This window comes from Onthophagus taurus, chromosome 1, assembly GCF_036711975.1.
Source record: "Onthophagus taurus isolate NC chromosome 1, IU_Otau_3.0, whole genome shotgun sequence".
Lineage (NCBI taxonomy): Eukaryota > Metazoa > Arthropoda > Insecta > Coleoptera > Scarabaeidae > Onthophagus > Onthophagus taurus.
In genome coordinates this window covers 41,202,768-41,215,094 of record NC_091966.1, presented here as the reverse complement: position 1 = coordinate 41,215,094, position 12,327 = coordinate 41,202,768, and the positions used below count along the sequence as shown (strand labels likewise).

At 27.5% G+C, this 12,327-nt stretch overlaps 3 protein-coding genes across 6 annotated transcripts; 1 reads left to right on the top strand and 2 right to left on the bottom strand.

Moving 5' to 3' along the window:
- Positions 1-2,225: 2,225 nt before the first annotated feature.
- Positions 2,226-3,589, bottom strand: LOC111423040 (Adenosine deaminase, tRNA-specific 1). Its single transcript, XM_071201374.1, has 3 exons — positions 3,013-3,589; positions 2,638-2,962; positions 2,226-2,584 (listed from the first exon to the last, which is right to left on the bottom strand). The coding sequence occupies exons 1-3, from the start codon at positions 3,587-3,589 to the stop codon at positions 2,305-2,307; spliced, it is 1,182 nt and encodes a 393-aa protein (XP_071057475.1). The 3' UTR covers positions 2,226-2,304.
- LOC111423039 (glyoxal reductase-like) lies at positions 3,285-4,842 on the bottom strand. Its single transcript, XM_071201375.1, has 5 exons — positions 4,698-4,842; positions 4,558-4,638; positions 4,396-4,503; positions 4,060-4,337; positions 3,285-3,949 (listed from the first exon to the last, which is right to left on the bottom strand). The coding sequence occupies exons 1-5, from the start codon at positions 4,756-4,758 to the stop codon at positions 3,605-3,607; spliced, it is 873 nt and encodes a 290-aa protein (XP_071057476.1). The 5' UTR covers positions 4,759-4,842; the 3' UTR covers positions 3,285-3,604.
- A 296-nt stretch (positions 4,843-5,138) lies between these two features.
- LOC111421467 (ribosomal protein S24) lies at positions 5,139-6,579 on the top strand. Of its 4 annotated transcripts, none has more exons than XM_071201372.1 (5): positions 5,139-5,216; positions 5,574-5,720; positions 5,775-6,020; positions 6,187-6,243; positions 6,475-6,579. In XM_071201372.1, exons 1-4 carry the CDS (start codon positions 5,214-5,216, stop codon positions 6,199-6,201), a joined length of 411 nt encoding a protein of 136 aa, XP_071057473.1. In that variant the 5' UTR covers positions 5,139-5,213; the 3' UTR covers positions 6,202-6,243; positions 6,475-6,579. The 4 variants fall into 4 exon arrangements, with proteins under 4 accessions (XP_071057473.1, XP_022910400.1, XP_071057474.1 ...); XM_071201373.1 differs by having other exon boundaries at positions 5,211-5,374; XM_023054632.2 differs by lacking the exon at positions 6,187-6,243.
- Positions 6,580-12,327: the final 5,748 nt, after the last annotated feature.

Genomic DNA, 12,327 nt, shown 5'->3' with positions numbered 1-12,327 from the left:
TCAAATCGAAAGTCGCTTATATCACGAGTAATATTGGAATTACGTATAAATATGTCTGTCAAAATTGACGTTGACATTTGTAACCGAAAATTGACCATAACTTCGTTAATATTGAAGATAAATATGTCGTGTTTGTACTCATTTTAAAGGATTTTTAATGAAAACTACATATATGTCAAAATTGAGGTTGACATTTTAAATCTGAAGTTAGTTATCATATAATAGATAAATGGACAACTTCATGGTGTTCTTTCATGATGTATTCTTTATTAAAAAAACCTTTAAAACCTTTTAAAATGAGTCCAAAAAACATGATGTTGCTAGATATCACTATGTTGTATATTTTTATTGCACTAAAACTAGAACTAACACTAGACCTAGAACTAGAAAAATTCGGGTTTAGCCGTGCGTCTGAAGATGCGAGGCTAAATTGGTTTAGTTCCCGGTTTAGTACTAGTTTTAATTGTTACTAAGCGTTAAATTGTTGTCTATGTTAGCCGCACGTCTCTAAAGACGGCTAAACCCGAATGTTTCTAGTTCTATATCTAGTGTTCGGAATTCGAGGTACTTGACGATCTCCGATATCTAGATTCATGTTATTATTTAAATTTTATTAATAAACAATTTTTAAATATTTTTCAAAAATTTTCTGATATAAGACACCTTAACATTCTACTTCAACAAGTAGTGTAGAAAAGTACTTATTAATAGTACTTAGTGCAGAAAATAGCTAGAATACCTTTCAACAGGAATAAATTTTGGAATACTTAAAATGTTAATCTGCAGCAATTGGTAACGTAATCGCAACGCAAAGATGCAGACATAAATAAAGTGTCTCTGACATAAAGTTTGCATGATAAATATTAAGTAAGTATAACGATTACGTAAAGCCAACACACACAATTTCAATTTGTAGAATCGAGAAACAGTGTCATGCAGACAACCAAATTGCCTGAGTCATGAAGTTTTCCCGAATTTAATTTCAACCCATTATTTATTAAACCAACTCAATATAAATCGTTTACAAACTTCAAAGCAACACTAAACCAGTTATGTTACACCACAGTCAACCGAAGATCTTCTTCTCCCGAAGAAGACACTTGCGTTGCTGCAGTCTTCCCTCGGCTGGCCGCAATCTGCATCACTAACTCATCTCATGTTGTTCTCGATCTCCCTATAAGTCGCCTGACCCGTGCTCTGGCCTTCAAGTACCTACACAATTTATTTAGTGGGAAGACGAAGAACCAACAAATGCCAAGGGTAAGAGTCTTGTTGATCCGTGTGGCACTTTACAGTCCTCCAAGAATCTTTACTTGATTTATTGCTGTTCTCACATGTTCATGTATGTACAGCGTGTTAATTAATTATCGTACCCGACGTCATCATTGCAAGTATGCAACCAATATCATAATACTGGTATTGCAATACGCAATTTTCGTATTCAGATATATTCAGTGTGATATTGGTTGCATACTTGCAATGATGACGTTGGATACAATAATTAATTAACACACTGTATGTTAATGACATGCCAAGCTGCTTGCTGCAAAGCTTGGAGGTTATACTATATGATACAGCAACGATAAATACTTTCTAATTACAAAAATATAGGATTCGACAGGTCTATTTCTTATTGTTTTAGAATAAAGCTAAAAATAAACTTTTTTATAACATTTCTAAACGCCGCCGAAATCTAGTGTCGTCGAAGAAATGAAATTTACAGTTTCCTGTAAATTACAGGGCGGTAGGTAAAATCTAAAATGTTAAATAAGAAGATAACTTCTGGTATTTAAAAACAAATAATTATGTTTATTATACCAACTGTTAATACGGAAACATTTAATGGATTGCATTGTTTTGGATTGGAGAAATATGTTTTTTTAATTTTTAGTTATAGTATCATAATTTACAGGAAACTGTAAATTTAATTTCTTCGACGATACTAAAAAGTTTATTTTTAGCTGAAGAAGAAAATTGTGATATCTCAAAATCTAAAACCGAAAAAATTTTTTTGACTACGTCATCAATTCTCTAAAATTCAATAAAGTTTAAACGTCAATGTGATACAAATTTAATGTTACTAACTGTAACCAACTTCACAACAATTTGTCAAAATTAAATGTCAATTTTATAAAATGTCGTTTTCTTTACGAAAATTAATTAATTTATGCTTAAATCATACGAAAAGAGGAATTTGTTTAGGGTCTTTTTTCAAGCTTTGTAACTATGATTACTACATTCATATATTACGAGTTATATGAAATAAATAATGTAAGTTGATATAAAAAAGATTCATTAACAATATTAATCAAGATGAAAGTTCATAAACTTCTCATCTTTTTGCGTCCAAACTTTAAAAACATCACACTTTAACTGACACCAAGCACTTTCATAAAGAAAAGATCTCTTTTTCGCTTCCCCATAACTCAAATCTTTATTAAATCCCTCCAATTGAATCATTTCTGCAACGTTTAAGAAATTCCTGAATAATTCAACCTTTGAAATTTGTAATCGAGAAGCTTTTGTACCAATTTTGTTCTTCGTTACACCCTGCTTAATACCTTCAATAGCAACCTCCGGTTTTCTAAAAGCAAATAATCCCAAATCATTTAAATCAAGACATTTTTGTTAACCTACATCATAAATTTATTCCAAGAAATGGAACTTGGGCAAAGTTGATTTTTTTCGTCGCATTTTTTAAACTCAAATTCTTCGCTTGATTGATAAATAATTAAGTTGTGTTTAAAATAATGATTGAAATGATTAAATTCGGTTTGGAATCGTGCGTTGAAAGCTCGATTTAAAGATTCTTTATTAAAAGGAATGTTTCCGGATAATGTTATGGTGCTTAAATAAATGGGGTTTTTTAACAAAATAGAGAGAAGGGCTCCTTGTATACCAATATAACACCATTTTAAGATTTTATCGCTGCACGATATTGATAAAGTGGGATCACCTCGTCCTAAAAAAAAATTTGAATTAAAAAATTAATTAATTAAATCAATTTTTAACCTGGTTTAGTTCTTATTAAACCAATTTTGTGGTATAAATCCCCATCTAAATGTAGATCTTGTTCTTTAGAATCTTTTAAACATTTCGCTCCTGTTCTATAAATATCAAGTTTTCTTTTTTTGGTTGGCACCTCTTCGTTTTTTTCAATTTTTAGGGGGTTACCGAAATTATCTTGATTTTTAGGAAAAATGGACGCATCTCCACATGGGATATGAGTTGTAAAGAAATGAAAATTCACTTTATTGTTAAATTCGAACTTTGAATCATTCACATTAAAAATCGATTCTTTTTTATTTAAACAACCTTTAATTTCTGAGTAAATATACAAAAGAAAGGATCTCCTACATATAATTTCAGCGTGTGAGTCATTTAATATATCACCTTTCAGAGACATTTTATTTTGACCAATACACTTTGTTCCCGTGCCTAAAGCGACAACTTCAAACTTATTTAAATCTGGAATTTCTTGGATTATTGTTGATAAAATTGTGCATTCGTTTTTATTTGGTTTTCCGGTTTTGGGTAATTTATTAAATTGTTCGAAAGAAATTTTAGAAATTTTGTTACAAAAATCCATATTTATTTATCTTAATTAAGCAACATCGGTCGGATCCCAAGCAAACTTAGTCATAGTCCCGATATTATTCAATTTATCCAAATCTTTCTCTGGGATTTCAAAATCCAAATTAATATTTTCTTCAATATGACTTTTTGAACGAGCCTTTGGAATTATCCCAACACCTTGTTGCACCGCCCATTTAAGCAAAACTTGCGATGGGGATTTATTTAAATTCTTCGCAATTTCAACCACAACCTCATTCGTCATCAAATCAGGATTATTCGTTCCTCCAAGTGAAGAATAGGCTTGAAGTAAAATTCCTTTTTGTTTGCAATAATTTTTTAAATCGCTTTGATGGTAAAAAGGATGCCACTCAACCTAATTTAACAAATAAAATAAATTAAAATAAAATTTTTATTTTTTGAGGTTACGTATTTCATTTTTTGAGGTTATGTATTTCATTTTTTGAGGTTATGTATTTTATTTACCTGATTAACAGCAGGAATTTCAGAATTACTTTTATCCAACTCCTCCAAATGTTTAATAGTGTAATTAGAAACTCCAATATCTTTAACTAATCCTTGTTTTTTCGCTTCAATTAATTTCTCCCAAGTTTTAGCTCTAATCGCTATATTGCTTGGATCATGAATACTAAGTCGAGATTGACCCGGCCAATGAATCAAGTACAGATCTAAATACCCACAATCTAAATTTTTCAAAGATTGTTTAACTGCATCTAAAGCTTTTTCACCATGATCACTCGGAGCTACTCAAAACAAATTGTTTGTTAATTATTAAAGTCAAAAATTGCAATATTTTCTTACAAAGTTTAGTTGTTATAAAAATATCTTCTCTTTTAAGATTATATTTAGGTAAAAGAGTCTTTAAGGCACTTCCAATATCGGTTTCGTTCCCATAAACAGCTGCTGTATCTAAAAAAATTGTGACATAACCTCAAAAAATTCCCAAAAATCTTATTTATTTACCGATAGATCTATATCCAGCGCCTAAAGCGTAATCTAAAACGTCTCTAATTAACGATGTGCCTCGAATTTGATAAGTTCCAACTAAATAAGAAAGAATTAATTTTAAGTTAAATAAATTAATTGAAAAATGTTTAACTTACAGCCTACGATTGGCATTTTTCTGCCACTTTTTAAAGTTGCTTTTAACGTTTTAGTTTCCATTTGTGATTATATTTAATTATTTATGTATTAACAATAAGAATATTAACAATTTAAGTTCAATAACAAAGTGAACAATAAAATTGTATGTTACTAAAATTCTTTTATATGGTAATTACAATAACAAATGTGTGCTAAATAAATAAGTAAACCGAGATATTTTGTGTAAAATAAATGTTTAATCATAAAAAAATAAAGATTATAATTGTTATAAACAGGAAAAAAAATATTTTTTTATCAAATTTGATTTTAATGGAAATTTTTATTAATTATTACTAAATTCAATTTTATACAACTAAAAAAAGTTTTTATTTGATTAATTTTTATTATTTTTTTTATAAATAATCATAAAAAGTAGAAACATTTCGTATTTTTAGGTTGGTAAAGGAAATGAAATTTTATTTGAAAAAACAACCGGGAGAGGCGCTCTTTTCGCGTTGTGCTTTTACACTGTCAAAATGGTTAGTATTATTTCATCTATTTTTATCGTAATCATCTTTATATTATTATTAAAAAATCGTTAAAATTTAAATTTTTCACATTTCATTTTATATAAAACCATACTTTAATTGAGAAAATCTCATAATCGTTTGATGAAAAATCGCTCGATTTAAGCATGGTAAACAAACGTCACTTTAAATGATTTTCCTTTAATTTTATTTATTAATTTATTAATTATCTTTGTATTTAAACATATTAATCATCTTTATAATCAATTTAATTTTGTATATTTAATTTAGTCTCAAAATTTAATCAAAATTAAATGAACATAACCTCAAATATCTTGACATAACCTCAAAAATTTTCTTTATTTGTAGACTGAAGGAACCGCAACGATTCATACACGCAAATTTATGACCAACAGATTGTTGTGTCGAAAGCAAATGGTAGTGGACGTGCTCCATCCTGGACAACCATCAGTTAAAAAATTAAATATTCGTGAAAAATTAGCAAAAATTTATAAGGTATGTTTATTAATTATTAATTGATTTATTATCTAACTTATTTTAATGTTTTAGACCACATCAGATTTAGTATTCGTTTTTGGATTCAAAACAAACTTTGGTGGTGGTAAATCGACGGGTTTCGCCTTAATTTACGATACGTTAGATTTCGCAAAGAAATTTGAACCAAAACATAGATTAGCTAGACACGGAATGTTCGAAAAGAAACAACAGACAAGGAAGCAAAGGAAGGAACGTAAGAATAGGATGAAGAAGGTTAGGGGTACTAAGAAGAGTAAAGTTGGCGCTGCAGCCAAAAAGGTAAATTAAATTTTTTTTTAATAATAATTAAAATTTAATTAAACATTTTTTGGATGCTAAATTTAATTTAAATTAATTTTAATTGGCCTACATATAAAAAACAGATTTCTAAAAGATGTAATTTTCTCTTTATTTTATTTACTTTTACTTTATCAATTTCTTTCAGGGTGGAAAAAGATAAATAATTTTCTTCCTCTTCAATTTTATTTCTTTTCACATTTAGGTATAGTGTTTTTGTTGTGTGGATTTTTATGCACGTATTTTTGGTTTATTTTAGACAAGTTTATGTCTAGCAGTAAAGCATTTAATTCTTTTTTTGTATTAAATCGCCTCATTTACCTTAAAGTATAAGTTTGAAAACATCTTAATCTATAATAAACTTCATTTTTGATGCTAATTCATTAAATCCGTTTTTTAAGTGATTTAACTAATTTTTTTGTTTATTCTTTTTCAGTAAATCAATGTCTTAAAAAGCACTGTGTTGTGGGACACCTTTGTTAATGGATACGTGTTTATAAGTTTTGAATTGTGTAACACAATAAATAACATCTGAGTGCTATTTATTTTGGTTCTTAATATCAACCTATTTTCCTTTATATTTTATTAATATTCCTTGATTTAAACCTCTTTTATAGGCTCTAAGATTTTAATGGTTGCACATACTTGCACTGTCCCACATAAAATGCAACATAGCTTAATAGTACAGGCATTGAATAATTTTGCAAAGGAAAAGTTTTGCTTATGATAACTTATGATAAAGCCGTGTTTATTGAAATTAAGAAATGAAACTTATTTTAAATTGAAGCTTAAAGCTTTCTGTTTAAATTGATGTATAATAATCGTTGGCTTGAATTAGAAAAATATTGAGAAAAAGAGTGTTGAGTTAAAACTAACATTTTCGTATAACCTAAAAGTGTCAAAAAAGATGCTAATTTAAAAATTTCCTGGAAGTCGTATTTATTGAAATTAAGGAATGAGACTTATTCTATATTAAAGCTCAAAGCTTTCTCTTTAAAATGATGTATAATAATTGTTGGGTTGGATTGGAAAAATATTGAGAAAAAAATGTTGAAATAAAACTTACATTTTCGTATAACCTAAAAATGTCAACAAAGATGCTAGTTTAAAAATTCCTGTAAGCCATATTTATTGAAATTAATGAATGAGACTTATTCTAAATTAAAGCTTAAAGCTTTCTCTTTAAAATGATGTATAATAATTGTTGGGTTGGATTGAAAAAAAATGTTGAAATAAAACTTACATTTTCGTATAACCTAAAAGTGTCAAAAGAGATGCTAATTTAAAAATTCCTGGAAGCTGTCTTTATTGTAATTAAAGAATGAAACTTGTTTCAAATTAAAGCTCAAAGCTTTCTCTTTAAAATGATGTATAATAACTGATGGGTTGGACTAGAAAAATATTAAGAAAAAAAAATGTTGATATAAAACTTACATTTCCGTATAACCTAAAAATGTCAACAAAGATGCTAGTTTAAAAATTCCTGGAAGCCGTATTTATTGAAATTAAGGAATGAGACTTATTCTAAATTAAAGCTTAAAGCTTTCTCTTTAAAACGATGTATAATAATTCTTGGGTTGGATTGAAAAAATATTGAGAAAAAAAATGTTGAAATAAAACTTACATTTTCGTATAACCTAAAAGTGTCAAAAGAGATAATAATTTAAAAATTCCTCGAAGCCGTGTTTATTGAAATTAAGGAATGAAACTTGTTTCAAATTAAAGCTCAAAGCTTTCTCTTTAAAATGATGTATAATAACTGATGGGTTGGACTGGAAAAATGTTGAAATAAAACTTACATTTTCGTATAACCTAAAAATGTCAAAAAAGATGCTAGTTTAAAAATTCCTGGAAGCCGTATTTATTGAAATTAAGGAATGAGACTTATTCTAAGTTAAAGCTCAAAGCTTTCTCTTTAAAATGATGTATAATAATTGTTGGGTTGGATTGGAAAAATATTTATAAAAAAAATGTTGAAATAAAACTTACATTTTCGTATAACCTAAAAGTGTCAAAAGAGATACTAATTTAAAAATTCCTCGAAGCCGTGTTTATTGAAATTAAGGAATGAAACTTGTTTCAAATTAAAGCTCAAAGCTTTCTCTTTAAAATGATGTATAATAACTGATGGGTTGGACTGGAAAAATATTATGAAAAAAACTGTTGAAATAAAACTTACATTTTCGTATAACCTAAAAATGTCAAAATAGATGCTAGTTTAAAAATTCCTGGAAGCCGTCTTTATTGAAATTATGGAATGAAACTTGTATCAAAGTAAAGCTCAAAGCTTTCTCTTTAAAATGATGTATAATAACTAATGGGTTGGATTGGAAAAATATTTTTAAAAAAATGTTGAAATAAAACTTACATTTTCGTATAACCTAAAAGTGTCAAAAAAGATGCTAGTTTAAAAATTCCTGGAAGCCGTATTTATTGAAATTAAGGAATGAGACTTATTCTAAATTAAAGCTCAAAGCTTTCTATTTAAAATGATGTATAATAATTGTTGGGTTGGATTGGAAAAATATAGAGAAAAAAAATGTTGAAATAAAACTTACATTTTCGTATAACCTAAAAGTGTCAAAAGAGATACTAATTTAAAAATTCCTCGAAGCCGTGTTTATTGAAATTAAGGAATGAAACTTGTTTCAAATTAAAGCTCAAAGCTTTCTCTTTAAAATGATGTATAATAATTAATGGGTTGGATTGGAAAAATATTGAGAAAAAAATGTTGAAATAAAACTTACATTTTCGTATAACCTAAAAGTGTCAAAAGAGATACTAATTTAAAAATTCCTCGAAGCCGTGTTTATTGAAATTAAGGAATGAAACTTGTTTCAAATTAAAGCTCAAAGCTTTCTCTTTAAAATGATGTATAATAATTAATGGGTTGGATTGGAAAAATATAGAGAAAAAAAATGTTGAAATAAAACTTACATTTTCGTATAACCTAAAAGTGTCAAAAGAGATACTAATTTAAAAATTCCTCGAAGCCGTGTTTATTGAAATTAAGGAATGAAACTTGTTTCAAATTAAAGCTCAAAGCTTTCTCTTTAAAATGATGTATAATAATTAATGGGTTGGATTGGAAAAATATAGAGAAAAAAAATGTTGAAATAAAACTTACATTTTCGTATAACGTAAAAGTGTCAAAAAAGATGCTAGTTTACAAATTCCTGGAAGCCGTATTTATTGAAATTAAGGAATGAGACTTATTCTAAATTAAAGCTCAAAGCTTTCTATTTAAAATGATGTATAATAATTGTTGGGTTGGATTGGAAAAATATAGAAAAAAAAAATGTTGAAATAAAACTTACATTTTCGTATAACCTAAAAGTGTCAAAAGAGATACTAATTTAAAAATTCCTCGAAGCCGTGTTTATTGAAATTAAGAAATGAAACTTGTTTCAAATTAAAGCTCAAAGCTTTCTCTTTAAAATGATGTATAATAACTGATGGGTTGGACTGGAAAAATGTTGAAATAAAACTTACATTTTCGTATAACCTAAAAATGTCAAAAAAGATGCTAGTTTAAAAATTCCTGGAAGCCGTATTTATTGAAATTAAGGAATGAGACTTATTCTAAGTTAAAGCTCAAAGCTTTCTCTTTAAAATGATGTATAATAATTGTTGGGTTGGATTGGAAAAATATTTATAAAAAAAATGTTGAAATAAAACTTACATTTTCGTATAACCTAAAAGTGTCAAAAGAGATAGAAATTTAAAAATTCCTCGAAGCCGTGTTTATTGAAATTAAGGAATGAAACTTGTTTCAAATTAAAGCTCAAAGCTTTCTCTTTAAAATGATGTATAATAACTGATGGGTTGGACTGGAAAAATATTATGAAAAAAACTGTTGAAATAAAACTTACATTTTCGTATAACCTAAAAATGTCAAAATAGATGCTACTTTAAAAATTCCTGGAAGCCGTCTTTATTGAAATTATGGAATGAAACTTGTATCAAAGTAAAGCTTAAAGCTTTCTCTTTAAAATGATGTATAATAACTAATGGGTTGGATTGAAAAATATTTTTAAAAAAATGTTGAAATAAAACTTACATTTTCGTATAACGTAAAAGTGTCAAAAAAGATGCTAGTTTACAAATTCCTGGAAGCCGTATTTATTGAAATTAAGGAATGAGATTTATTCTAAATTAAAGCTCAAAGCTTTCTATTTAAAATGATGTGTAATAATTGTTGGGTTGGATTGGAAAAATATTGAGAAAAAAAATGTTGAAATAAAACTTACATTTTCGTATAACCTAAAAGTGTCAAAAAAGATGCTAATTTAAAAATTCCTGGAAGCCGTATTTATTGAAATTAAGGAATGAGACTTATTCTAAATTAAAGCTCAAATCTTTCTTTTTAAAATGATGTATAATAATTGTTGGGTTGGATTTTCTTCTTTCTTTGCTATATTTCGAAACTAATTGTTTCTTCTACAGGCAAAAAACTGTGAACAAATGTATCAAAGATTAACACTCAAACTATCAATGGCTTACATAAAAAAGAAGAAACTTACAGGTTAGTTGATAAGCGGCACGATTGCGGAACATTTCGACGGTCCACCAAGAAACATAGCATCATTAAAACCCAAAAAGGGTGACTCGAATTAATAAATTAAAATTAGGACACTTAAAATACAAACAAAAATATTTTTAAGAACTTGTTTCTTCGCCATGTTCAGTCATCATAAGATTTTTACTTTTGTAACGTCAGTTATTTTAATTTGTATTTTAAGTGTCCTAGTTTTAATTTATTAATTCGAGTCACCCTTTTTGGGTTTTAATGAAGCTATGTTTCTTGGTGGACCGTTGAAATGTTCCGCAATCGTGCCGCCTATCAACTAACCTGTAAGTTTCTTCTTTTTTATGTAAGCCATTGATAGTTTGAGTGTTAATTTTTGATACATTTGTTCAGTTTTTTAACCTAAAAATGTCAAAAAAGATGCTAGTTTACAAATGCCTGGAAGCCGTATTTATTGAAATTAAGGAATGAGACTTATTCTAAGTTAAAGCTCAAAGCTTTCTCTTTAAAATGATGTATAATAATTGATGGGTTGGATTGGAAAAATATTAAAAAAAAATGTTGAAACAAAACTTACATTTTCGTATAACCTAAAAGTGTCAAAAAAGACGCTAATTTAAAAATTCCTAGAAGCCGTATTTATTGAAATTAAGGAATGAGACTTATTTTAAATTAAAGCTCAAAGCTTTCTCTTTAAAATGATGTATAATAATTGTTGGGTTGGATTAGAAAAATATTGAGAAAAAAAATGTTGAAATAAAACTTACATTTTTGTATAACCTAAAAGTGTCAAAAAAGATGCTATTTTAAAAATTCCTAGAAGCCGTATTTATTGAAATTAAGGAATGAGACTTATTTTAAATTAAAGCTCAAAGCTTTCTCTTTAAAATGATCTGTAATAATCACACCTAATAACCATTTATCAAAGAGATACCTTTTTGAACAAGAAAATTCAACAACACCACTCTGCACTAAACTTCTAATCTCACATCTGGATGAATAAGTTTAAATATACCTAAAAACCCTACAGTGCGGATTGCGTCGTTTTTTATATAGATTCTTTCTTGTATAGTAGAAAGCGCTGTATAACAATTAAAATTAGAACTAACACTAGACCTAGAAAGTAGTCAGACATCAATATGATCAAAAATTTGTACTAAAAAAAATTGGAAAATAAATTGACCAATAGCATACTCATCAACATCTTACTCTCACCAATTAGTTCCAAAATGTACCCTAAAAAGTATTCCAAAACGCAATAAGAACTAGTGAGGAAGAAATAAAAAACGCGATATATTGGACTGGCCTACAGGCATAATATTATGATAAGAGCAGCAGTGAAGAGAATAATTTGTCGACGTTGTAGATAACTCAAAACACTTTGCTGGATGAGTATATTGAAGTGCTTATTCAATTGTATGTCTAAAATATCTGGATACAATCAATGTATCTGTAATCAATATTACTAGCTATCTCGTTTCAATTCTGTTCACACATTACAGAGGTGCTTTTTTAGATTTGGTGCAATAATGTGTTATTGTGATAATTCTGGGTGTTGTAAATAAAAATAAGATATTAATAAGATTTAATATTTTTAATTACAAATCACTCTGTATCACAAAATATTTCTGTAAAAAAAAGTTTAATTTCAATGTTTTTTTTTTTATAAAATAGGATTTATAAAAAGTATTAATAACAAATACCAATGAAGATCATTTGAAAAGGAAAAAATCTTAATCCTAAAAGTTCATAAAGTTTCGA